The sequence below is a fragment of the Mercenaria mercenaria genome, chromosome 19 (assembly GCF_021730395.1).
Source record: "Mercenaria mercenaria strain notata chromosome 19, MADL_Memer_1, whole genome shotgun sequence".
Classification (NCBI taxonomy): domain Eukaryota; kingdom Metazoa; phylum Mollusca; class Bivalvia; order Venerida; family Veneridae; genus Mercenaria; species Mercenaria mercenaria.
In genome coordinates, this window is record NC_069379.1 from 24,804,335 (window position 1) to 24,829,418 (window position 25,084).

The window sequence follows — 25,084 nt, forward strand, 5'->3', positions numbered from 1 at the left end:
TTAGTTTAGTCCAGAGTCAATGCTGATAAAATAAATCATCTTAGAACTAGGAACATAAATCTGAAGCTAGCCAGGAAATGTATTAGCAGTGGGTGATGGTTATAAAGATAATTGATCTCACTTGAGATAATTGTCTTAGACCAGCTGCTGCTATATACATCATCTACATAAAACACTCCATTAATAATTCATAATATTTAGGTTACAATAACATACAGACTATTAAATACTATCAACCATTAGTATAATTTCTTCTTACTTAAAATTTTTGCTAGACAGGACAGTGTGGGACTGTTAAAAGGGTTGGGTTTAATCAGGGTGGATATAACATAGAGGGTTTAATCAGGGTGGATATAACATAGAGGGTTTAATCAGGGAGGATATAACATAGAGGGTTTAATCAGGGTGGATATAACATAGAGGGTTTAATCAGGGTGGATATAACATAGAGGGTTTAATCAGGGTGGATATAACATAGAGGGTTTAATCAGGGTGGATATAACATAGATACTAAGGCATAAGTATTAAAATAAATTAAATTTTGTGTTCAATGGTTTGCGGGTGTTATTGTTCAGGGTGAGTGTAGAAGAAAGGGTAGAAACAATACATGTGTATAAGTACTAAGAAACAATGAGATGTAACTAAGAAAGTGACAAGAAAAAATGACAAAAACTTTTCATGGCATGGATGGAGAACTTCTCCCAAGTAACCAAAAAACTGCTTTCTCTGATAGACAAATCCCAATGTAAAGTTAATGACAACAAGGCCAGTAGTTTCACAATATCTATAGTCACTTTGACCTTTAAAACGAATGCTCCTTACGAAGACCAACCCTTTTTTATGGTAATAGAGGCAGTATTTAAATACATGTATGGAGTGAATAGCTAGTCATGTGAAGTCAGTTATAATCTCTCCCCTAGCAGTCTGGCTTACTTAATTAATATTTTGTTTCAATGGTTTCCCATACTGTAATTTTTAACACCTTTGTGTTAATCAATACTCTTCGGAAACAGACAAGACTGAGATAGAAAACAGATTTAGATTAGTTTCCTTGAACTAGGTTATAATGTTTTGCAGGCTGCTAACAATTTCATACTTCATTTAAGACAAAGAAACAGTTATACTTTAAATGATTCCAGGGCTAGACATCAACTTGTATTTTCACTTCTAACTTGTCATGATCTCTATGAATGTGCTATATATCATTGCTTCAAAAAGTTTCTTCTTTTCTCTTGATCAGATGCAGGACATCGGGACATCATTGCCAATGGTCAGATTTTGTTATTAAAACATGGAATTGGGCTGGCTTTAAAAAAATGTAAGGAAACATATAAGATTCAGTGAGACATACAGTGATTGGATAGAAAGGTATAATGTTTACAATCATAAAATTGGTATCAAAATCAAACAATGTTTTCTATGAAATTTGGATTATTTTACAAAAGGTCTGTTTTAAATTGTCTTTGTAGAATAGTAGGTGTCAGTGGGCATTTTGCCCTTAAATGTCTTCAAGAAAAGGGGTTACAAGTCATGTTTGAAGAAAAATTGTAAAAACTGGATTGGAAAAGCCTATATAATATTACCATTTTTTGTGTCTGAAACTACTGAAAGAATCACATTTTAATTGTCATCTCTCAATTTTATTTTGGGCTATGTGACACGGGAATTTCTTATAATAGAAGCCTATGAAAAAGTCATATAGTCATGTCTGACCTGATGTAAATCACAGGTAAGTGCATTTTGATGCTGTAAAATTAATTACTGCTGTTGCGAAGGAAGCATTCATGTTGAGCCCTGGTATCTCAAAATGATGTACATGGGTACTATTTGTGTCATTAATTACGGGCAATCAACTATCAGAGTATGATCCTATCGAGACTCTAAAAATCATTGCTGAAAGCTGGACAGTGCTTGCATCCTTTGCCATTTGGCTGCTTTTAAAAGTATGTTCATGTTGTAAGGAACAATATAATTATACTGCCAATGATTCTGTTTTTGAGAAATGAATGGTCTAATAGTCCACTTGAATAGATGCACAATAGTTTTTCCCGGTTTAGTGCATAAAAAACTCTTTTTTCTGTCTCAAAAGACAAACTTCTATTAAATGGGAGATTAATCAGAAATTATTGAAGCTGAAGCTCCACTTGTTTCAATCATGTTAATAGAAGCACCAAGAAAAATGTCGGGGAACAGGAGGAAAGAGATAATTGATAGAAATATGCACTCCCTCACTCCATATAGCATCATCATCAAATTTCTTTGAAATATTTCATACATCTGTTTCAAAGTTACTGTCTGGACAAAAATATCATTGATAGAAAGAAAGATGGACAAACAAGAAGCTGCATTTTCAAAAAGATGGATGAACAAGGAGCTGTGTCTTCAAAAAATTTAAGTTTAAAGCAGAAGTTCATATGACAGTCAAGGTCATATATAGGTCAGTTTGTAGGTCCTGCCACAATGTTTGTTGAGTATGAGTATATGAACTCAATTGGGTAATTTATGTGGACTGTAGAACCAACAAGAGCTGTCCGTAAGACAGCCAAGCTCGACTATTCGAAATATTGTCACAGAAGCAGGAAATTATTACCCAAAATGTTAAATATCAAAAGAGTTTAAGTTCGAAAGGGGACATAATTTGACCAAAATACATATCAAAGTTATGGGACTTGATGCTATCAACTAGTTTTATAACCCCGAAGAAACATGTTAGGTTTAAATTCAATATCTGCATTAGTTTTGGAGATAGTAACTTGCATGTAAACTTTAACCAGAATTTTCTAAGTCCAAAAGGGGGCATAATTTGTTCAAAATACATGTTAAGAGTTATGGAACTTGACCTAGTGAGGCTGGTAATTGACCTAGAAAAGGAATAAATAAGATTCAAAGCTATATGCCTTTTGGTAATAGCTGTATGTACTTGCACGCAAAACTTTAACCAGAATTTTCTAAGTCCAAAAGGGGGCATAATTTGCCCAAATTACATGTCAGAGTTATGGGACTTGATTCTATCAACTAGTTTTTATAACCCCGAAGACACATGTGAAGTTTCAATTTAATATCTATATTAGTTTTGGAGATAGTAACTTGCATGTAAAACTTTAACCAGGATTTTATAAGTCCAAAAGGGGGCATAATTTGCCCAAAATACATGTCAGAGTTATGGGACTTGTCCCAGTGAGGTAGGTAATTGATCTAGAAAAAGAAAAAATAAGTTTCAAATCTATATGCCTTTTAGTAATAGCTGTATGTACTTGCACGCAAAACTTTAACCAGAATTTTCTAAGTCCAAAAGGGGCATAATTTGGCCAAAATGAAGGTCAGAGTTATGGGACTTGGTGCTATCAACTAGTTTTATAACCCCGAAGACACATGTAAAGTTTCAATTCAATATCTGCATTAGTTTTGGAGATAGTAACTTGCATGTAAAACTTTAACCAGGATTTTCTAAGTCCAAAAGGGGGCATAATTTGCTCAAAATACATGTCAGAGTTATGGGACTTGACCCAGTGAGGTAGGTAATTGATCTAGAAAAAGAAAAAATAAGTTTCAAATCTATATGCCTTTTAGTAATAGCTGTATGTACTTGCACGCAAAACTTTAACCAGGATTTTCTAAGTCCAAAAGGGGGCATAATTTGGCCAAAATGAAGGTCAGAGTTATGGGACTTGGTGCTATCAAATAGTTTTATAACCCCAAAGACACATGTGAAGTTTCAATTCAATATCTGCATTAGTTTTGGAGATAGTAACTTGCATGTAAAACTTTAACCAAAATTTTCTAAGTCCAAAAGGGGGCATAATTTGCTCAAAATACATGTTAGAGTTATGGAACTTGACCCAGTGAGGTTGGTAATTGTCCTAGAAAAAGAATAAATAAGTTTCAAAGCTATATGCCTTTAAATGATAGCTGTATGTACTTGCATGCAAAAACTTAACCAAGGTGTGACGCCGACGCCGACGCCGACGCCGACACCAGGGTGAGTAGAATAGCTAGACTATTCTTCGAATAGTCGAGCTAAAAATGTTCTTTATTAAGGTTTTAAGTTTGTAGGTGAAGGTCATATGAGGGTTAACATCATCTATATATAGGTCAGTTTGTAGGTCTTGCCACAAGGATGGTTGAGTGTGAGTATGAACTAAAGCAGGTCATTAATGTGGGCTGTAGGCAACCTGGATCATACATATAGAAAAACAGATGAACAGACAGATGGACGGTTCAATCATTATGTGTCTAGATGTAAGCAATCAGAAAAGTTGTGGAGTTGGTCAATATGGCATAGCATAATTTATTTGTATGCGAGCAGCATTTCTTCTGCAATCCTTGAATACTTTCAATTTCTTGCCATTGTACAAATCAAGATTTTTTTTAATTTCTCTGTCACATTGTATCACTGGGCTAAATCTGAAAAAGACAGTCTAGTAGAACACAACCTTAGCACAACATTCAGATGGATATCAACCTGCAACACTGTCCTCTACCCTCATACACACTTCAATTAACAGCTTAACACTTTCAATGTCCTCTACCCTCATACACACTTCAATTAACAGCTTAACACTTTCACTGTCCTCTACCCTCATACACACTTCAATTAACAGCTTAACACTTTCAAGAAATCCACAACACAAAGTATCCAAAACACCAGAATTACACAACAGATCATTGATAATCAAAACATTTTATCAAACCATCAAATTTCTCTCTCCATTGATCTTAAAAACTGCTGGAGAAAAAACCTCTGGAAAAGTGTTTAACTTACTGTCTCAAGAATAACTGTATCTAAATCCAGGAATTTCCAAATGTATTTCTGAGAAAATGTGCACTCAGTAGATATGTATCTATACTGCTTGAGTGTGAAGGAATTTTGGAAACTGGCCAGAGACAATGCAATAAATACATCAGCTCTCTAAGGAATGTTCAGTTTCTAGCTACAGCTGTTATCGACAAAGTGTTCTAGTTTCCATTCCATAATAAACCTCAGGTTTCTTCCATTAAACAGGCGATCAGTGAGAATAAATAAATGCTCCTGAATTGTGCTTTTTTACATTATCATTAAACATTGTGTAATGCTCCAAGAACTGGGTTATTGCTCAGTATCTCAGCAAGATATCTGAGATTTACCCACATACATATAACAATTAAATAGGGTGCCTTCATTATCTTTATCATTGTAAGTTTTCATACAACAGTATGTTCAATTCATATAAATCTTTATTTAAGTGTTGTTTATTTAAGAAATAATCTAGAGCAAAACCATGTTTTAACACTATTTATACATAATGAGCGGATATAATAGAATATGAGTGGTTAAGGAACAATTATTTGAATATGTCTGATTAATGAATGAACTATCAGCCAATTAATATACTGAGTACATCTAGAAACGCAAAACTTGGTCTACAGTCAATATTTTTTTAGCCGACGATGCCTTGCATTTGGTAAATGCAAATGGTAGTTTTACACGTTATTAAGTAATATAATTCAAATATACATGTACAAGGAAATTATAAAGGAAAGTATAAACTAGAAATGTGTCCATGGGACATAGATGCCCCCACTACATGACAAAGGACATAGATCAACTTTGGGAAAACAATACGCGCGACAAAACATTAAAATGACAATTTTTTCCTAGGTCAGGGGCCATAACTCCTACAATACTGAATGAATCTGGACGCGAAATCCCAGGTGCACAACTGCACATGCTGACCAACATATTCCTGTAAACTTTGGTGACTCAAGGTCAAATACTTTTGGAGCTACGCGCGACACAACATTAAAATGACAATTTTAAACTAAGTCAGGGGCCATAACTCCTACACAACTGAATGAATATAGATGCGAAACCCCAGGTGCACAACTGCACAAGCTGATCAACATTCCTGTAAACTTTGGTGACTCTAGGTCAAATACTTTCGGAGCTACGCGCTACACAACATTAAAATGACCAATTTTAAACTAAGTCAGGGGCCATAACTCCTACAAGACTGAATGAATCCAGACTCAAAACCCAACGTGCACAACTGCACATGCTGACCAACATTCCTGTAAACTTTGGTGACTCTAGGTCAAATATTTTTGGAGCTACACGTGACACAACATTAAAATGACCAATTTTAAACTAAGTCAGGGGCCATAACTCCTACACAACTGAATGAATCTGGACGAGAAACCCCAGGTGCACAACTGCACAAGCTGATCAACATTCCTGTAAACTTTGATGACTCTAGGTCAAATACTTTTGGAGCTACGCGTGACACAACATTAAAATGACCAATTTTTAACTAAGTCAGGGGCCATAACTCCTACAAGACTGAATGAATCCAGACTCAAAACCCAATGTGCACATGCTGACCAACATTCCTGTTAACTTTGGAGACTCTAGGTCAAATACTTTTGGAGCTACGCGCAACACAACATTAAAATGACCAATTTTTTTACTAAGTCAGGGGCCATAACTCCTACACAACTGAATGAATCCGGACATGAAACCTCAGGTGCAAAACTACACATGCTGACCAACATTCCTGTAAAGTTTTGTGACTCTACGTCAAAAACTTTTGGAGCTAGGCGCGACACAACACTAAAATGACCAATTTTTACAAAGTCAGGGGCCATAACTCCTACAAGACTGAATGAATCCGGATGCAAAACCCCAGGTGCAAACTACACATGCTGACCAACATTCCTGTAAAGTTTTGTGACTCTACGTTAAATACTTTTGGAGCTAGGCGCGACACAACATTCTCAGAAGGACGGACGAACAAGGGCATATCTATATGCCCCCCACCCTCCCTACCCCACCAAAGTGGGGGCATAAAAATCGAGGGTAAAAACTTTGCGTTTCTAGATGTACTGAGCATACATGGATTTGTAAAATAAAATTGTCTGGTTTGTTGGTAGAAACAATTGGCCAGTCCGTCAAAAAGAAAATTTAGAACTTTGAAATATGTGAAGAGATTCAGTTCCTTCATATACAAAAGAAATAGAGCATAAACTTTTTTTTTGTTTTTGTTGGGTCCAACCTCACATGGAAACAGTTATAGGTCATATGGCAACATTCCAGTTTTTAATGGTGGGGGGAAGACCCCAGGTGTCTCTCCAGGCTTTATTTCATCACAGGCAGGCACTTTGGTAAAACCATTGACCCTCTGTAAGCCAGCTGGATAGCTTTCTCACATGAAGAATTCTACGCCTCAAGTGAGGCTCAAACTCACATCGGTGAGGACAAGGTGCTTTCCAACTACTCAGAATGATCTTGAAGTGCTGCACCATGTTTAAGTTGATTCTTGAATCACTGAGTATTCACTACTACGCTTTATAGGTCATATCTACCTGACATTTAGCATGCATGGACACACACACACACATGCTAAATGACAGGTCGACATGCTAAATGACTGTTAATGGTAGTTAATTCTAGATGTTAATACCTAGCATGCAAAAGACAGGATGCAGGGATAAACTAAATGACAAGGAGGACAATAAGCAACAAAAAGCAACAGCTACCTGAGAATAATTAGACAAAGTATCATCATCATCATCACTGTCAGACACAACAAAGGTTGCTGCTTGTGCAATATCATGCTGCTGTGCGAGTGTAGCTTCACTAAGCTGTGTAAGTACTTCATCTGCGTGATATATAGCGCTACCTGTGCGTGCTAGTATATGTGAAACCTGTATAGCCTAAGCAGATAACAGGAAAAATAATGAATAGAGAACACTGACTGACTGACTGATCAGCGGATTGATTGGTAAGTAGACTGACTGACTGACTGACTGACTGACTGATAGACTGACAGACTGCACTGGACTTGACCTGACTGACTGACTGACTGACTGTCAGATTGTCAAGAACAACTACCTGACCTACATGATACTACAAGGAAAACAACCTGACCTACACGATACTACAAGAACAACTACCTGACCTACATGGTACTACAAAAACAACTATCTAACCTACATGACACTACATGAACAACTACCTGACCTACATGGTACTACAAGAACAACTGCCTGACCTACATGATACTACAAGAACAACTATCTGACCTACACGATACTACAAGAACAACTACCTGACCTACATGGTACTACAAGAACAACTATCTGACCTACATGGTACTACAAGAACAACTACCTGACCTACATGATACTACAAGAACAACTATCTGACCTACATGGTACTACAAGAACAACTACCTGACCTACATGGTACTACAAGAACAACTACCTGACCTACATGATACTACAAGAACAATAATCTGACCTACATGGTACTACAAGAACAACTACCTGACCTACATGGTACTACAAGAACAACTACCTGACCTACATGATACTACAAGAACAACTATCTGACCTACATGGTACTACAAGAACAATTATCTGACCTGCATGATACTACAAGAATTACTTTCTGACCTACATGACACTACAAGAAAAACTATCTGACCTACATGATACTACAAGAACAACTACCTGACCTACATGATACTAAAAGAACAACTACCTGACCTACATGACACTACAAGAACAACTACCTGACCTACATGATACTACAAGAAAAACTACCTGACCTACATGGTACTACAAGAACAACTACCTGACCTACATGACACTATAAGAACAATAATCTGACCTACACGATACTACAAGGACAACTACCTGACCTACATGATACTACAAGAACAACTATCTGACCTTCATGATACTACAAGAACAACTACCTGACCTACATGATACTACAAGAAAAACTATCTGACCTACAAGATACTACAAGAACAACTATCTGACCTACACGATACTACAAGAACAACTACCTGACCTACATGATACTATAAGAACAACTATCTGACCTACACTTGCTGCTATTTTCGCGTTACATCTGGTATCGCGGTATTTGAATTTTGCAACAACAATGTGCAGCGCTCTCTACAGTAAACAAACTTGACCTACTTTGAAAGCTGATAACGTTTCACACCCTATTTTTGTAAACGTAGGTCAATTATTTTTAAATGCCCTCGTCGATCATTTGACGAAGTAAAATCGGTAATGAATTGTGTGTTGTCCATATATTTGATGGAATTACCCTTCCAGTGTGTTAATTTTACATTGCAATAATTTTTAATGTCTTACGCATGAAATTTATTTTGAAAATTTAGGGGTCCTATACATTTTACATTTTCACAGGTAGCGCTTTATCAAGTCGGATGCCGTACCGCCAAAATTAGAATTAACTCCCTTGGCGAAAGTGAAAGTCACATGCACCCGAAACATGATGGGTTTAAAAGTAAACAATGACTAGAAAAATGATTTTCTGCTTGAAATAATAGTGGAAAAGAAAAGGTTTACGAAGTTAATAGGAAATAAGAGCAACATAATATTGTTTTTCTTTCCTTTATTCATTTATTCCCTTAGTACCGCGAAAATAGGTGCAAACAGGCTACCTGATCTACATGATACTACAAGAACAACTTTCAGACCTACATGGTACCACAAGAACAACTATCTGACCTACATGATACTACAAGAACAACTTTCTGACCTACATGGTACTATAAGAACAACTATCTGACCTACATGATACTACAAGAACAACTTTCTGACCTACATGGTACTACAAGAACAACCACCTGACCTACATGATACTGCTGGTTTGGAACCAGTTGCCAGACAGAACATGTTGCTGGACATGTATAATAACTGCATTATTTCCACATTCATGAATTAGTTTGACCCTGATCATGTCCACAATAAAGCACTTTTTTACAAATTAGTAATTTTGTTTAAGCTTTGATGCAATATCTAACCCGTGTTTACATGACAACCCTTTGTCCCACTTCGACATGTGAGATTTCTCAGAAAATTATGAACATGGAATTCTGTCTTCAAACTGGTACCTGCCTGTAAACTTCAGAATTCTTAAATTGTAGCATTATGGATAGATATACATGTACAATTTCAAAATTATGACTGTAGTCTTTTTCAGTGGGGTATAATAACACCCCCTTCATGGAGAAATGGCCATAATTAATATCACTTTCAACACAATGTCTACAAGTAGTTTAAATATTTCTCCTGCTCTAACAATCAAACTGCCTACTCTTTGGGCCAAATTCAGTGAGTCAGTATGATGTTCTATGATAAGCCCTGTACTGCACAGATACTCGGCATTATGTATAGAAAATGTACATGCAACCATGTGTCATTTTTTCTTTTAGATCTTTAAATTTGTAACTTTGATTGCATAATAAGCAAAGCAAATAGACAGTTACAATATTTTTACACATCAATGGCAAAAAGAAAGAGCTTGAACTTTACTGGCAGGTAACTAAATACAGTTATAACAGTTAAAGCAGAACAAGAGCCCATAGAACACGAAACAACCCCCTTGATGCATTCAGTACTTGCACAAGGAACAGAAATGATTTGGTCACTGTGCACTGTTCTGGGTCAACATGACACTGACCTTTGACCTACTGACCTCAAAATCAATAGGGGTCATCTGCTGGTCATGATCAATCTCCTTATTAAGTTTCTTGACCTTAGGCCAAATCATTCTCAAGTTATCATCTGGAAATGGTTTAACTGTTCTTGGTCACTGTGACCTTGACCTTTGACCCCAAAATCAATAGGGGTCATCTGGTGGTCATGATCAACATCCCTATAAAGTTTCGTGATCCTAGGCCCAAGTGTTCTCAAATTATCGTCTGGAAATGGTTTAACTGTTCCATTTCACTGTGAACTTGACCTTTCACCTACTGATCTCAAAATCAATAGGGGTCATCTGCTGCTCATGACCAACCCCCTTATCAACTTTCATGATCCTAGGCCCAAGCGTTCTCCAAGTTATCGTCGAAAAACGGTTTAACTGTTCCGGGTCACTGTGACCTTGACCTTTATCCTATTGACCTCAAAATCAATAGGGATCATCTGCTGGTCATGACCAACTTCCATATTAACTTTCATGATCCTAGGCCAAAGCGTTCTTGAGTTATCATCCGGAAACGGATTGGTCTACAGACAGACTAACCTACCGACATCTTCAAAACAATATACCCCACCTTCTTCGAAGGAGGGCATAATAAAGCTGATAAGGCAAGTACAAACAATAGCTCTGGAGGTGAGTGTTTTTGAGAATATCTAACATTAATGATTACCTCATGTGCCTCTTCATGAATAATATCCTGCCCCCCTGTGTAAACTTGATCACTGTCACTAGGAGGATCTACAACACTGTCTATTGATATGCTCATACGTCCTGCAGATGTGTAGAAAATTTCCTTCCTTGTCACATATTCTGCCTGACCTTTCTTTGCCTTTGAACCTTTCTTCTCATCTTTTTCACCTTCTAAATCTTTGATGTTATGATATGGAACCTCCTCTTTCTTCTCAGTGCCATTTAAAGTCACACTTTTTTTATCATCAATTTCACTAATTTGTTCAGCATTTACATTTCCATCTTCAGTTACAGGCACAGATTCAGCCTTATTATAATCAGCAATATTTTCAAGAAGTACCTCTGGTTCATTTCCTTCCATTATTTGATCAAAGCTGACAATTTCTGACAATGGCTCCTTTGCAGTATGCACTGAATTAACTTCACTTTCTAATACAGCTGTTTCAGCATTAATAATGACCTCTTCGATGACTTTTCTTTGCTGTTTAAATTCTTGATTTTTATTCAAAATACTCATTTCACTGCCATCAATCAGATAAGACAGTTCAGCTTTAAAATCCTCGCCTTCACTTTCATTTAGTGTTTCACTTTTGTTTTTATTAATTGCAATCAAATTTTCTTCTACTACATCAATTTTGTCGGGTCTATCCTTATTCTTATCTCCTTCAGCTTTACTGTTAACTACTTCTTGTCCATCTATTTCATGTTCTTTGATTTCATAACTGTCAGTTATCTCTGTTCCTAGTTTAATATTCGACATATTGTCTATGGCTTCTTCCTTTTCAATCACACTCTCTGTTACTTCAGTAACAAGATCAACTTCATCTGATTTTACCACTTCTTTATTTACATCAGATTCACTTTCATCAGAACCAGGGGGTGTTTCCTCAGTACTAATTATGATATCAGGTATCAATGTTTCTTGTCTTTCAAATTTCTTTGTCTTATCATCCACTTCTTTGACATCTTCTTGTTCTTTTAATATAGAACAATCAGTTTCGTGCTCTCTATCAGTCTTTCCAGTTTCAAGAGAAAGATTTAAATCTGGTTCAGATCTCTCTATTGTTATATTGCCATTTTCATCATTTAAGAAATGAGAATCAGCACTTACAACATCTGTTGGAACAATTTCTGTTTCAAAATTGTAAGTTTTTTTCTCCACTTCATTTGTAAACATTTGTTTTTCAGCATCTTCTTTATCAACTTTATCTTCAAAATCCTCCCTTGTTACCAAATCCTTTTCTTCAAATATTTCTTCTACAATCACATTATCTTTGTCACTAACTAAATCAGAGGAAAACACTTCTTCCCTATCAGGTGTTACATCAGGAGATAGATCAACAGAGTCAACTATTCTGTAGCTGCCTTCAGTTGTGGTGGAGCTGGCATCAGAATCACTTGAATCAGAAATTTCCTTCATTGCACTGGCGATTTCAGATTTAATAAATGGCTCTTCTTCATTTAGTCTTATTTCTTGTACCACTTCAATGGCATTTGAAATTGCTTCATTAACTAAGTCGTCAGCCATTTTGAAATATTTGTCACTTTCTTCAGATTTATCAAAATCAATCATATTGTCAGTCTTCTCTTCCTCATTTCTTCCAAAGTTCTCATTAGAATTTTGCTCCTGTAGTGATTCTATAGCTTCAGATAAGGCTGTTACAACTAATGCATCAGCCATTTCATCAACTTTATCATTATTTTCTTTATCATTGACAAAAAATCTTACAAATGGTTTACATTGAGTCTCAGGAGAGTTCTCCTCAAAGCTCTCAGTGCTGCTATTATCTTTGACATCTGGGACCATTGGATTTATTTCATAATCTATACTGAAAACTTCTTCACTTGGACTCTCTATTGGTGAAAATGCATTTCCAATAACTATATTTTGTAACATTGTTCCCTGAATTTCAGCATTCATTTCATAAAAACCTTCTCCAGCACTTTGATGTGATTCTACAGTGTCTGTGCTTGAAGTCATTTCTATATTGATTTCTGGAGCTGTATCAAACTCACCAGACTGGGCAGTCATAACATCAACATGCTCTTTCACTTCACTATCTCTGTCTTTAATTTTAGTGACAGAATCTGCTGGCTGTATATCAATGCTACCAATGGCACTTTGACTACAAAGATCTACATCTGATTTTTCTTCAGCTTTTGTCTCTTCATTGACCTTTCTTTCTTCTTCCATTAATTTATTGTCATTCAGTTCAAAACTAGGTTCAGTCTCGCTATCAAATGAATCGTTACTACTATTTGGACTTCCAACAAGTTCAACATTAATTTCAGGTGCATCCTCCGGCCCAAGTGGTGTTATTTCATATGATCTGTCCTCCACAATATCAGAACCATTCATGCTTACATTCATTTCATAAAATCCACTCACATGTTCTAGTTCTGGAGTTTCCACTGGGGACACACTACTATCAGAGTATGTACTCTCAACCATTAAAGAGTTACTTACGTCTAAAGAATCAATCCGTTCAATTGCTTTTTCAAGTTTTTCTGCATTTATGTCATAAAATCCTTTCATGCCTTCTGTCTCTGGTGTTTCCAGTGGTGAAACACTCGCATCAGAATAGTCCTCATCAATCTTTAAGAAGTTTTCATTATCATTTTCTATTGCTTGCTCAAGCAGTTCAGCATTAATTTCATAAAATCCTTTAACTTCCCCATTTTCTGGTGTATCTACTGAAGACAAACTATCAATAGTTACTGCACTCTGAGTCATTGTATCATGATATTTATTAACCTCATAAAAGCCTGTTTCATTTTCACTAAGTTTTGTCTCAAACTCAGGACTTGTATATAAATTTTCTGTAATGTTCTCATCTTTTGTCTCTGGATTTACTTCATAGAAGCCACTGCTGTGTTCTTCTACTGGAGTCTCAACAGATGATATACTTTCAACTGTAAGATAACTTTCTGTCATTGGTTGATTTATCATAATCAAATTGTCCCCAACATCTCCTACTGTCTGTATTTTTTCACTATCTATCACTGTTCTACTGAAATTAATGCTTTCATTTGTATCTGTAGTTTCATATATTATACCAACTTTACTTTCTTTATCAACAGCTTTTAATTCTTCACTTTCTTCCTTTTCTGATGTGACATGTTCAGAATCATCTATATCAGGAGTTTCAGATTCCTCCCTTTTCATATCAAAATCCGTTAAATTCAAAGCTTTTTCTCTATCCAAATGATGATTCTCATCAGGAACCACATTTAGCACTTCAGCTGCAGTGCCTGTATCAGCTACTGTAGTAGGCCCTCTATCATGCTGATCAGATGTACTTTCATCAACAATATCATCCTCATCCATCATGGCTTTAATATTTTCTCTAACAGTAACAAGTTCAGATTCACTTTCTGAAGTTGTTGGAAAACTACTACTTGCATCAGAACTTATACTATTGTCACTTTCACTCTTTTCCACTTGTGCAGAACTCTTTTCAGGCACTGGCTCTGGCTCATTTGTTTTTGACATTCTAAACTCAAGTTCAACTTCACCAGTCTTGTCACTTATATCCTCTTGAAACATGCTTTCTGAATCTTTTTCAATGTTAACATCAGACAGACTACCAAATTCAAAACCTTCATTATCAATTCCTTTTGCACTGTTGTCCTGAAAACTTGTATCATCTGGTTCATCATATTCACTCTCAAAAGTAAACTCTGATGCATCATCTTTCACTGCATTCATAATGTCATCATTTCTATCTTTAAATATTTCTATCTGTTCAATCGACATCTTGCTTTCACTTTCAGAAGTGATACTCTCAGAATCTTCGATAGTATCAATATCTCCAAACTCAACTGATTTACTTTCAGATTTATGATAAATGTCACAAACAACTGTCTTTTCTTCCTTCAAATCCAAACCTTCAAATATGTTTATGAAATCAGGTTCAAAACTTTTGCCTTCATTAGTATCACTTTTTTTAGTCATGTCTTCAAAATCTCTGCAATTTTCATTATCAAAATTGAAATCTTCCTCACTTGCTTTAGTTTCAATAGGATTACAACTGATAACATTCCCCTCAGAGTCAAGTTGATCTGATCTATTGTTATATTCCAGAGACTGGTCATCAAAATCACCTACAAAATTGTTGTTGCTGTTACTTAAATTCATATCAACAGCACTTGCCTGAATATTATCTTTCAAAATACCATCTTTTACATTTTCTATTACAGTTGACAATTCAGCTGAATAGCCTGTAGTGTCATCAGTTTCACTTTCAGTTCCCAAAACTTTACCAAAGCCTGACAAATCAACTACATTCATTGCATCAATATCTTCAGTATAGCTATATTTGTTATCACTTTCTGTTGATTTTCTAACATCTGTTACATCAGATATGCCTAAATTCTCAGTACTAATTGCTTCAATATCTGAATCTAATATTCCATTGTCTTCTTCTATTGTATGTGTGTTAGTATCAATATAATTACTAATCTCTGGTTCACTGGACACAGATGCTGATTGAATGTTCTCAGATATTATCATTTCCCTAATTTTTTCTGGAATACTTCCTGCTTGTTCTGGAATGTGTTCCATTTGTGCTGTTTTATCAAGAGTATGTAATTCTTCAGGAACTAGGGTATATCCATCACCACTCACCTTCCTAAATGACTCTGCCTCAACAACCTGAAGTGAAAGAAAGATCCATCAGTCTAAAAATATAATAAAAGTTAATGGAAATATTCAATTTTTATAACTGGGGTCCATTCTATGATTTTCTCCTTTTTCAGCAAGCAATGATATACAATATTAAGACAAGAGGGGCATAATTGCACAGATCACTCACTTGAGTTACACAGCTTTTGCTGGTCACACAAGGAAAAGATGTGTGAAATTGGGGGAATGATGACATAGGGTACTAAAAGACAGGGAGCATGGAGGTAGGGGATAGATAGAGTCACCCAAGGAGCATTTGTGTGAAATTGTTTTAAATCTGGGTCAACAGCTTCACAATAGAAGATCTTAAAATTTTCCATAAAGCCACACAGAGAAAATTAGCCCCTGCTCTAGGCAGCCAAGTCTTTTAATAATGAGCATGGCCTGAAGGACTTTAGTATAGGATAATGCAAAGAACACTGCTTTCGAATTATTTTGAGACTGGACTAGCTGGGAGGAGAATATTTTCCATACAGCTATATTGGGAAAACTAGCCCCATCCCTTGATTTTTTTAACAAAACAAATGATTTGAGCAGAGCGTCACCCGAGGATTGTTTCTGTGAAGTTATTTATAAATTGAGCCAGCAATTTGTAAGGAAGTTTCCAAAGTTTTCCATATAGCCATATGGGGAAAACATGCCCCGCCTCCTGGCAGCCATGTTTTTTAACAAATTAAAAGAAAAAATTTGGTAGGTCACTTAATGTACGTTGCTGTGAAACTATTTTGAAATCAAGTCAGCAGTTCTGGAGAAGATTTTTAAAGTTTCCTATATATCCATATTGGGAAGTTAGCACTGCACCCAGGCAGCTATTTTTATAAACAGAAGGTTTGTTTGTTTGTTTGTTTTGGGTTTAACGCCGTTTTTCAACAGTTTTTCAGTTATATAAAGGCTGGCAGTTAAGCTAACCAGTGTTCCTAGATTCTGTACCAGTACAAACCTGTTCTCTGCAAGTGACTGCCAACCTCCCAACATGAATCAGAGGTGGAGGATGAATGATTTCAGACATAATGTCTTTTATCAAATCGTCACAGAGAACAGGGCTCGAACTCACGATCCAAAGATCCATAGATCTGCTCTCTCCCTACTGAGCTAAGCGGGCCGGCTAAGGATCACTTATAGTATATTGTAAAATTATTTTTGCTTTTCACAATTTTACATAAAGCTATACACAGAAAATTAGCCCAACCACCCGACAGCCAGGTTTTTAAAACAAAGCTGAATAATTTGATGGAATTTGGTAGATGTTCATCAAAGGAATACTTCTGTTAAATTTTTGCAAAATTGGGGACGCAGTTTCTGAGTCATATAATGTTGAAGTTTTCCTTTTTTGGTTGCAAATGCAACTAGAATTCAGCATGGATGACCTACATTTGAAAGTCTAAAAGGGGACCGCACAAGGAACATTTCTGTGAAGTTTGGTTGAAACTTACATAGTAATTTTAGGAGGAGATGTTCTATAAAGAAATTTTGGACAATGGAAATACAGATGATAGATGGATGATGGACAGATCGTGATCCTAAAACTCACCATAAGCAGTTTGTGCTAAGGTGAACTAAAAAGACATGTACACTTCCAGTATACTATATGAATGCAGAGACACACAAACAACCACAAGCAAAAAAGGCATATAAAAATTTCAAAATAAAATAAACTTTTATTGGTATCTACTGCCATTAGCATTATGCAAAAGTGTATCAATTGGTACAATCAAACAAAATCTTAACACACTTTATTTTATAGACTTTATGGCATTGTTTTTTGGGGGTTTTTTGATAATTTTTTTAAAATGCGATAACAGCAGGTGTTAGTTTTTAAGTTTTTGTGAGTTTTTACATTTCATCATTTATATTTTAAGGCTTGTTAAATTAAATGTACGACACCACTGAATATGTCATTGTATAGAAATAGGATTTTAATCAAATTAATTTCAGTTTACAAGTATTATTCTATATTTCCAACATTCATTGTACGGTTGGACAGAAAACTAATGCAATTATATGTATTTCCAACATTCATTGTAAGGTTGGACAGAAAACTAATGCAATTATATGTATTTCCAACATTCATTGTAAGGCTGGACAGAAAACTAATGCAATTATATGTATTTCCAACATTCATTGTAAGGCTGGACAGAAAACTAATGCAATTATATGTATTTCCAACATTCATTGTAAGGTTGGACAGAAAACTAATGCAATTACATGTATTTCCAACATTCATTGTAAGGTTGAACAGAAAACTAATGCAATTACATGTATTTCCAACATTCATTGTAAGGCTGGACAGAAAACTAATGCAATTATATGCATTTCCAACATTCATTGTAAGGTTGGACAGAAAACTGCAATTATATGCATTTCCAACATTCATTGTACGGTTGGACAGAAAACTAATGCAATTACATGTATTTCCAACATTCACTGTTAGGTTGGACAGAAACCTAATGCAATTATATGTATTTCCAACATTCACTGTTAGGTTGGACAGAAAACTAATGCAATTATATGTATTTCCAACATAGGACAGAAAACTAATGCAATTATATGTATTTCCAACATTCATTGTAAGGCTGGACAGAAAACTAATGCAATTATATGTATTTCCAACATTCATTGTAAGGTTGGACAGAAAACTAATGCAATTACATGTATTTCCAACATTCATTGTAAGGTTGGACAGAAAACTAATGCAATTACATGTATTTCCAACATTCATTGTAAGGTTGGACAGAAAACTAATGCAATTACATGTATTTCCAACATTCATTGTAAGGCTGGACAGAAAACTAATGCAATTATATGTATTTCCAACATTCATTGTAAGGTTGGACAGAAAACTAATGCAATTACATGTATTTCCAACATTCATTGTAAGGTTGGACAGAAAACTAATGCAATTATATGTATTTCCAACATAGGACAGAAAACTAATGCAATTATATGTATTTCCATCATTCATTGTAAGGCTGGACAGAAAACTAATGCAATTATATGTATTTCCAACATTCATTGTAAGGTTGGACAGAAAACTAATGCAATTACATGTATTTCCAACATTCATTGTAAGGTTGGACAGAAAACTAATGCAATTATATGTATTTCCAACATTCATTGTAAGGCTGGACAGAAAACTAATGCAATTATATGTATTTCCAACATTCATTGTAAGGTTGGACAGAAAACTGCAATTATATGTATTTCCAACATTCACTGTTAGGTTGGACAGAAAACTAATGCAATTATATGTATTTCCAACATAGGACAGAAAACTAATGCAATTATATGTATTTCCAACATTCACTGAAAAGTTGGAACAGAAAACTAATGCAATTATATGTATTTCCAACATTCACTGTTAGGTTGGACAGAAAACTAATGCAATTATATGTATTTCCAACATAGGACAGAAAACTAATGCAACTATATGTATTTCCAACATTCATTGAAAAGTTGGAACAGAAAACTAATGCAATTATATGTATTTCCAACATTCACTGTTAGGTTGGACAGAAAACTAATGCAATTATATGTATTTCTATCATTCACTGTGAAGTTGGAACAGAAAACTAATGCAATTTTATATATTTCAAACATTCATTGAAAAGTTGGAACAGAAACAACATTCACTGAAAAGTTGGAACAGAAAACTAATGCAATTATATGTATTTCCAACATTCATTGTTAGGTTGGACAGAAAACTAATGCAATTATATGTATTTCCATCATTCATTGTAAAGTTGAAAGGGAAAACTAAAGCTTGTCATAGCTCACTGACATGTATTTTTGACATTTATGGTAAAACTGAAAGGGAAAACTATCGCAATACACATACCTGCAATAACAAACAAGAGGGCCATGATGGCCCTATATCGCTCACCTGAGTACCATTGCTCTTAATGATAAATTAAAGTTTTGACATAGATCACATAGGCATACACTTTAAATATCATCAGGATAAATATTTTCTTGTAACAGTCCCTTTTGACCTATGGGTCACATACTAGTCATAGCCAAACTCCATACCAAGTTTGAGGGTCCTTGACTCAAATGCTGCATTTTTGTACTAGCATGACTATTCCTTACCCTGGAAGACTTAAATAACATTTTAAACCAATCTCATTAAATGCTGCTGAGGTATATTCATTTACATAAAATAAAGGGAGGTAATTTGTCATAAATTCAGTTTTTATTTAAATCAGGGGAGGTAATCATGCATTGGTATATGCATGTAGAAGATACAGAGTACAAGCCTTTACAACAATATATTAAAAAAGTAAGTAAAAGTAGAAGTTTCTTACCATGGAAGACATAAAAATGTTTCAAACCAATCTCATTAGAAGCTGCTAGGTATATTCATTTACATAAAAGATAAAGGGAGGTAATTTGTCAAAAATTCAGTCAACATTTATCTTCACTGATTGTCCAAGTCCATCTGATGGCATAAATGAAATTTCAGATCAGTATCTTCATTAGTTATGGAGACATATACCCATTTTAATTTGAAATAAAGGGAGGTTATTTGACATAAAATCAGTCCATAGTTATCTACCCTGATTGTCTGTGTCCAACTAATGACAATAATGATATTTCAAATGAGTCCTATAAGTACTTACTGATACAAATTCATTTTGATTAAAATCACGGGAGGTAACCAGATATAAAATAACTCCAGAACCTATGATTGGATCTGATGGATTCATCATGGAATCCAAAATATTGTTGTTGAAGATATTTTGCAAGTTTGTATCAAATCAAACCATAAATGAAGTCTCTATATGACTCCACAAGCCAAAAATAGCAAATTTTGGCCCTTTAAGGGGCCATAACTCTGGAACCCATGATGGGATCTGGCCAGTTTTCTAAAGGAACTGAGATATTATGCCAATTCAAGTTGTGTGCGAGTTTGATTAAAGCTGATTGCAAAATGTTTTCTCTATCGTGTTCACAAGCAAAAAAAATAGCAAATTTTGGCCCTTTTAGGGGCCATAACTCTGAAACCCATGATGGGATCTGGCCAGTTTTCGAAAGGAACTGAGATATTATGCCAATACAACTTGTGTGCAAATTTTATTAAAGTTGTTTGCAAAATATGGTCTCTATTGTGTTCACAAGCCAAAAATGGCAAATTTTGGCCCTTTAAGGAGCCATAACTCTGGAACCCATGATGGGATTTGGCCATTTTTGAAAGGAATCGAGATATTATGCCAATACAAGTTGTGTGCAAGTTTGATTAAAGTTGATTGCAAAATGTTGTCTCTAGCGTGTTCACAAGCCAAAAATAGCAAATTTTGGCCCTTTAAGGGGCCATAACTCTGGAACCCATGATGGGATCTGGCCAGTTTTCGAAAGGAACCAAGATATTATGCCAATAAGTTGTGTGTAAGTTTGATCAAAATTGATTGCAAACTGTGGTCTCTATCATGTTCACAAGAAAATGTGAACGGACGATGGACGGACAACGGATGACGGACTGATGACGGACGGACCACGGACGACGGACCATGGATGAAGGGCGATCACAAAAGCCCACCTTGTTACTACATGACAGGTGAGCTAAAAAGTAAAAGGTTAATGGCCTGAAAAATGCATGTAAAGTGTAAAGTCCATTTTCTAAGTAAAGCAATAATGGCCTTCAAGATCAATGAAAGGTAAACTATCGATAATATCTGTATTAGAAATACCTTACAAAGCTAATTGTACATGAAGCTTACTGTACAAAAACAAGAGGGCCAAGATGGCCCTAGGATGCTCACATAAGAAACACACCATAACAGTGTAAACATGTTTGACCTAGTGGTTTCTTGGAAACAAATATTCAGATCAATTTTCATTCAGATTGGACCAAAACGTGGTCTCCTGAGCGCAAACAAGTATTTTCCTAGATTTGACCTAGTGACCTAGTTTTTGACCACACATGATCCAGATTCGTTCTTGTCAAAGATTCCATAAAAACAATCATTTTGACAAAGTTTCGGGAAAATCAGAGCAAAAAAGTGGCCTCTAGTGTGTATACAAGCTTTTCCTTTGATTTGACCTAGTGACCTAGTCATTGGCCCCACGTGAACCAGATTCAAAATCAACCAAGACTTTATGATAAAAAACATTCTGGCCAAGTTTTATGAAGATAGAATAAAAAATGTGGCCCCTAGAGTTAGAGTGTAAACATGCTTTTTCTTTGATTTGCCTGGTGACCCAGTTTTTAACTCCACGTGACCCAGATAAAACTTAATCCGAAATTTCATACAAACAAACATTCTGACAGTTTCATGCACTTAAAATGAAAAATGCAGCCGCTATTGCATACACAAGGTTTTTCTTTCATTTTAACAGGTGACCTAGTTTTTGACCCCAAATGACCCAGATTAGAAACTGGGCCAAAGATCATCAAGATAAACATTTTGACCAAATTTCATGAAGATATGGTCATAAACATGGCCTCTAAAGTGTTATCAAACTTTTCCTTTGATTTGACTGGATGACCTAGTTTATGACCTAACATGACCCAGACTCAAACTTGACCTAGAGGTCATCAAGACAAACACTGAGATCAAATTTAATGAAGATCTGGTGTAAAATGCAGTCCTTATTGCATACACAATCTTTTTCTTTGATTTGACCTTGCAATCTAGTTTTTGACCCAAGATTACCGATATTCAAACCTGACCTAGATTTCATCAAGGTGGCCATTCCGACTGAATTTTATGAATATCCAGAGCAAAAAGCAGCCCCTATTGCATACAAAAAGGTTTTCTTTGGTTAGACCTAGTGACCTAGTTTTTGATCCAAGATGACCCATATTTGAACTTGACCTAGATTTCATCCAGACAAACATTCTGATCAAATTTCATGAAGATCTGGTGTAAAATGCAGTCCCTATTACTTACACAATGTTTTTCTTTAATCTGCCTGGGTGACCTAGTTTACAATCCAAGATTACCTATATTCGAACATGACCTAGATTTCATCAAGGCAACTGTTCTGACCAAATTTCATGAAGATCCAGTGTAAAATGCAGTCCGTATTGCATACACAAGGTTTTTCTTTGATTTGACCTAGTGACCTAGTTTTTGACCCTAGATGACCCATATTCAAACTTGACCTAGATTTCATCCAGACAAATATTCTGATCAAACTTTATGAAAATCCGGTGTAAAATGCAGTCCCTATTGCATACACAAGGTTTTTCTTTGATTTGACCTATTGACCTAGTTTTTGAACCTTGATGACCCATATTCTAACTTGACCTAGATTTCATCAAGGCAATTATTCTGACCATAATTCATGAAGATCAATTGAAAAATACAGCCTCTATTGTATACATAAGGTTTTTCTTTGATTTGACCTAGTGACCTAGTTTTTTATCCCAGATGACCCAGTTTCAAATTTGGCCTATATTTCATCAAGGTTATCATTCTGACCAAATTTCATAATGATCAGTTGAAAAATGCAGCCTCTATTGCATACACACGGATTTTCTTTGATTTGACCTAGTGACCTAGTTTTTGACCATAGATGAGACATATTCTAATTTAACCTAGATTTCATCAAGGCAATCATTCTGACTAAATTTTATGAATATCCAGTGTAAAATGCAGCCCCTATTGCAAACACAAAGTTGTTCTTTAATTTGACCGGGTGACCTAGTTTTTGACCCCAGATGACCCATATTCAAACTTGACCTTAATTTCATTAACGCTATCATTCTGACCAAATTTCATGAAAATCAATTGAAAAATACAGTCTCTATAGCATACACAAGGTTTCTCTTTGATTTGACCTAGTGACCTAGTTTTTGACCAAAGATGAGACATATTCTAATTTGACCTAGATTTCATCAAGGCAATCATTCTGACTAAATTTTATGAAAATCCAGTGTAAAATGCAGCCCCTATTGCAAACACAAGGTTGTTCTTTAATTTGACCGGGTGACCTAGTTTTTTATCCTAGATGACCCATAATCTAACTCAACCTAGATTTCATCAAGACAAACATTCTGATCAAATTTCATGAAGATCGGGGGTAAAATGCAGCCCCTATTGCATAAACAAGGTTTTTCTTTGATTTGACCTAGTGACCTAGTTTTTGACCCCAGGTGACCCATATTCGAACTTGACCTAGATTTTATCAAGGCAATTTTCTGATAAAAATTCATAAAAAAAAAAAAAAAAAAAAAAAAAAAAAAAAAAATTCAATTGAAAAATACAGCTTTTATTGTATACATAAGGTTTTTCTTTGATTTGACCTAGTGACCTAGTTTTTTACCCCAGATGACCCATTTTCGAATTTGGCCTATATTTCATCAAGGTTATGATTCTGACTAAATTTCATAATGATCAGTTGAAAAATGCAGCCTCTATTGCATACACAAGGATTTTCTTTGATTTGACCTAGTGACCTAGTTTTTGACCCCAGATGACCCATTTTAGAACTTGGCCTAGATTTCATCAAGGTAATCATTCTGACCAAAATTCATGAAGATCAATTGAAAAATACAGCCTCTATCACATACACTAGGTTTTTCTTTGATTTGACCTAGTGACCTAGTTTTTGAACCTGGATGACCCATTTTCGAACTTGGCCTAGACTTCATGAAAGTAATTACTCTGGCCAAATTTCATGAAGATCAGTTGAAAAATACAGCCTCTATCACATACACAAGCTAAATGTTGACAGACGACAGATGACAGACAGACAGATGACGGACGCCGGACATCAAGTGATCACAAAAACTCACCTGAGCATTGCTCAGGTGAGCTAAAAATGCAGCCTCTATCGCATACACAAGGTAAATGTTGACAGACAGACGACAGATGTCGGACAGCGAGCGATCACAATTACTCACTTGAGCATTGCTCAGGTGAGCTAATAACAAATGGGCCATGGTGTTTGGCCAATTTTTGTCTCAAAATTTTAGTGTCCTGAAACTTTGTTTTTTATTACAAAATCAACAGAATCTGCAATCTGAAAATGTCACACAATATGTAAAACAGTGTCTCTACTCTTCCCTGAAATTTCTCAAAATAACTTTTATCCAAATTTGTGGAATTTTCAAACTGACTGTCCTCTACCCCCTTAAAGACATTTTTCTATACATCTTTTCATGTTTCTGTTGAATCTATGAATACTATTCTACAATGGAGTTCTCTTTTAATATACATGTAGCATTTAAAACACTATATTGCTATAGGTAAGTGTTATATATTTTGTCT

General features: G+C 35.4%; 1 protein-coding gene across 4 annotated transcripts in view; it reads right to left on the minus strand.

Annotated features, from left to right (window-relative positions):
- Positions 1 to 25,084, minus strand: part of LOC123542835 (uncharacterized) — a 220,215-nt gene that overhangs the window by 74,280 nt on the left and 120,851 nt on the right. For 3 of the 4 annotated variants that reach the window (XR_008368678.1, XM_053531770.1, XM_053531769.1), the window contains exons 11-12: positions 11,169 to 15,842; positions 7,513 to 7,689 (exon numbers count right to left, since the gene is read on the minus strand). Coding sequence is in view for 3 of the 4 variants with exons in the window: in XM_053531770.1 (XP_053387745.1) it covers positions 7,513 to 7,689; positions 11,169 to 15,842 (4,851 nt within the window). In the remaining variant the exon portion in view is untranslated. The remainder of the gene's footprint in view (positions 1 to 7,512; positions 7,690 to 11,168; positions 15,843 to 25,084) is intronic. The other variant, XM_053531771.1, reaches the window with a different exon arrangement.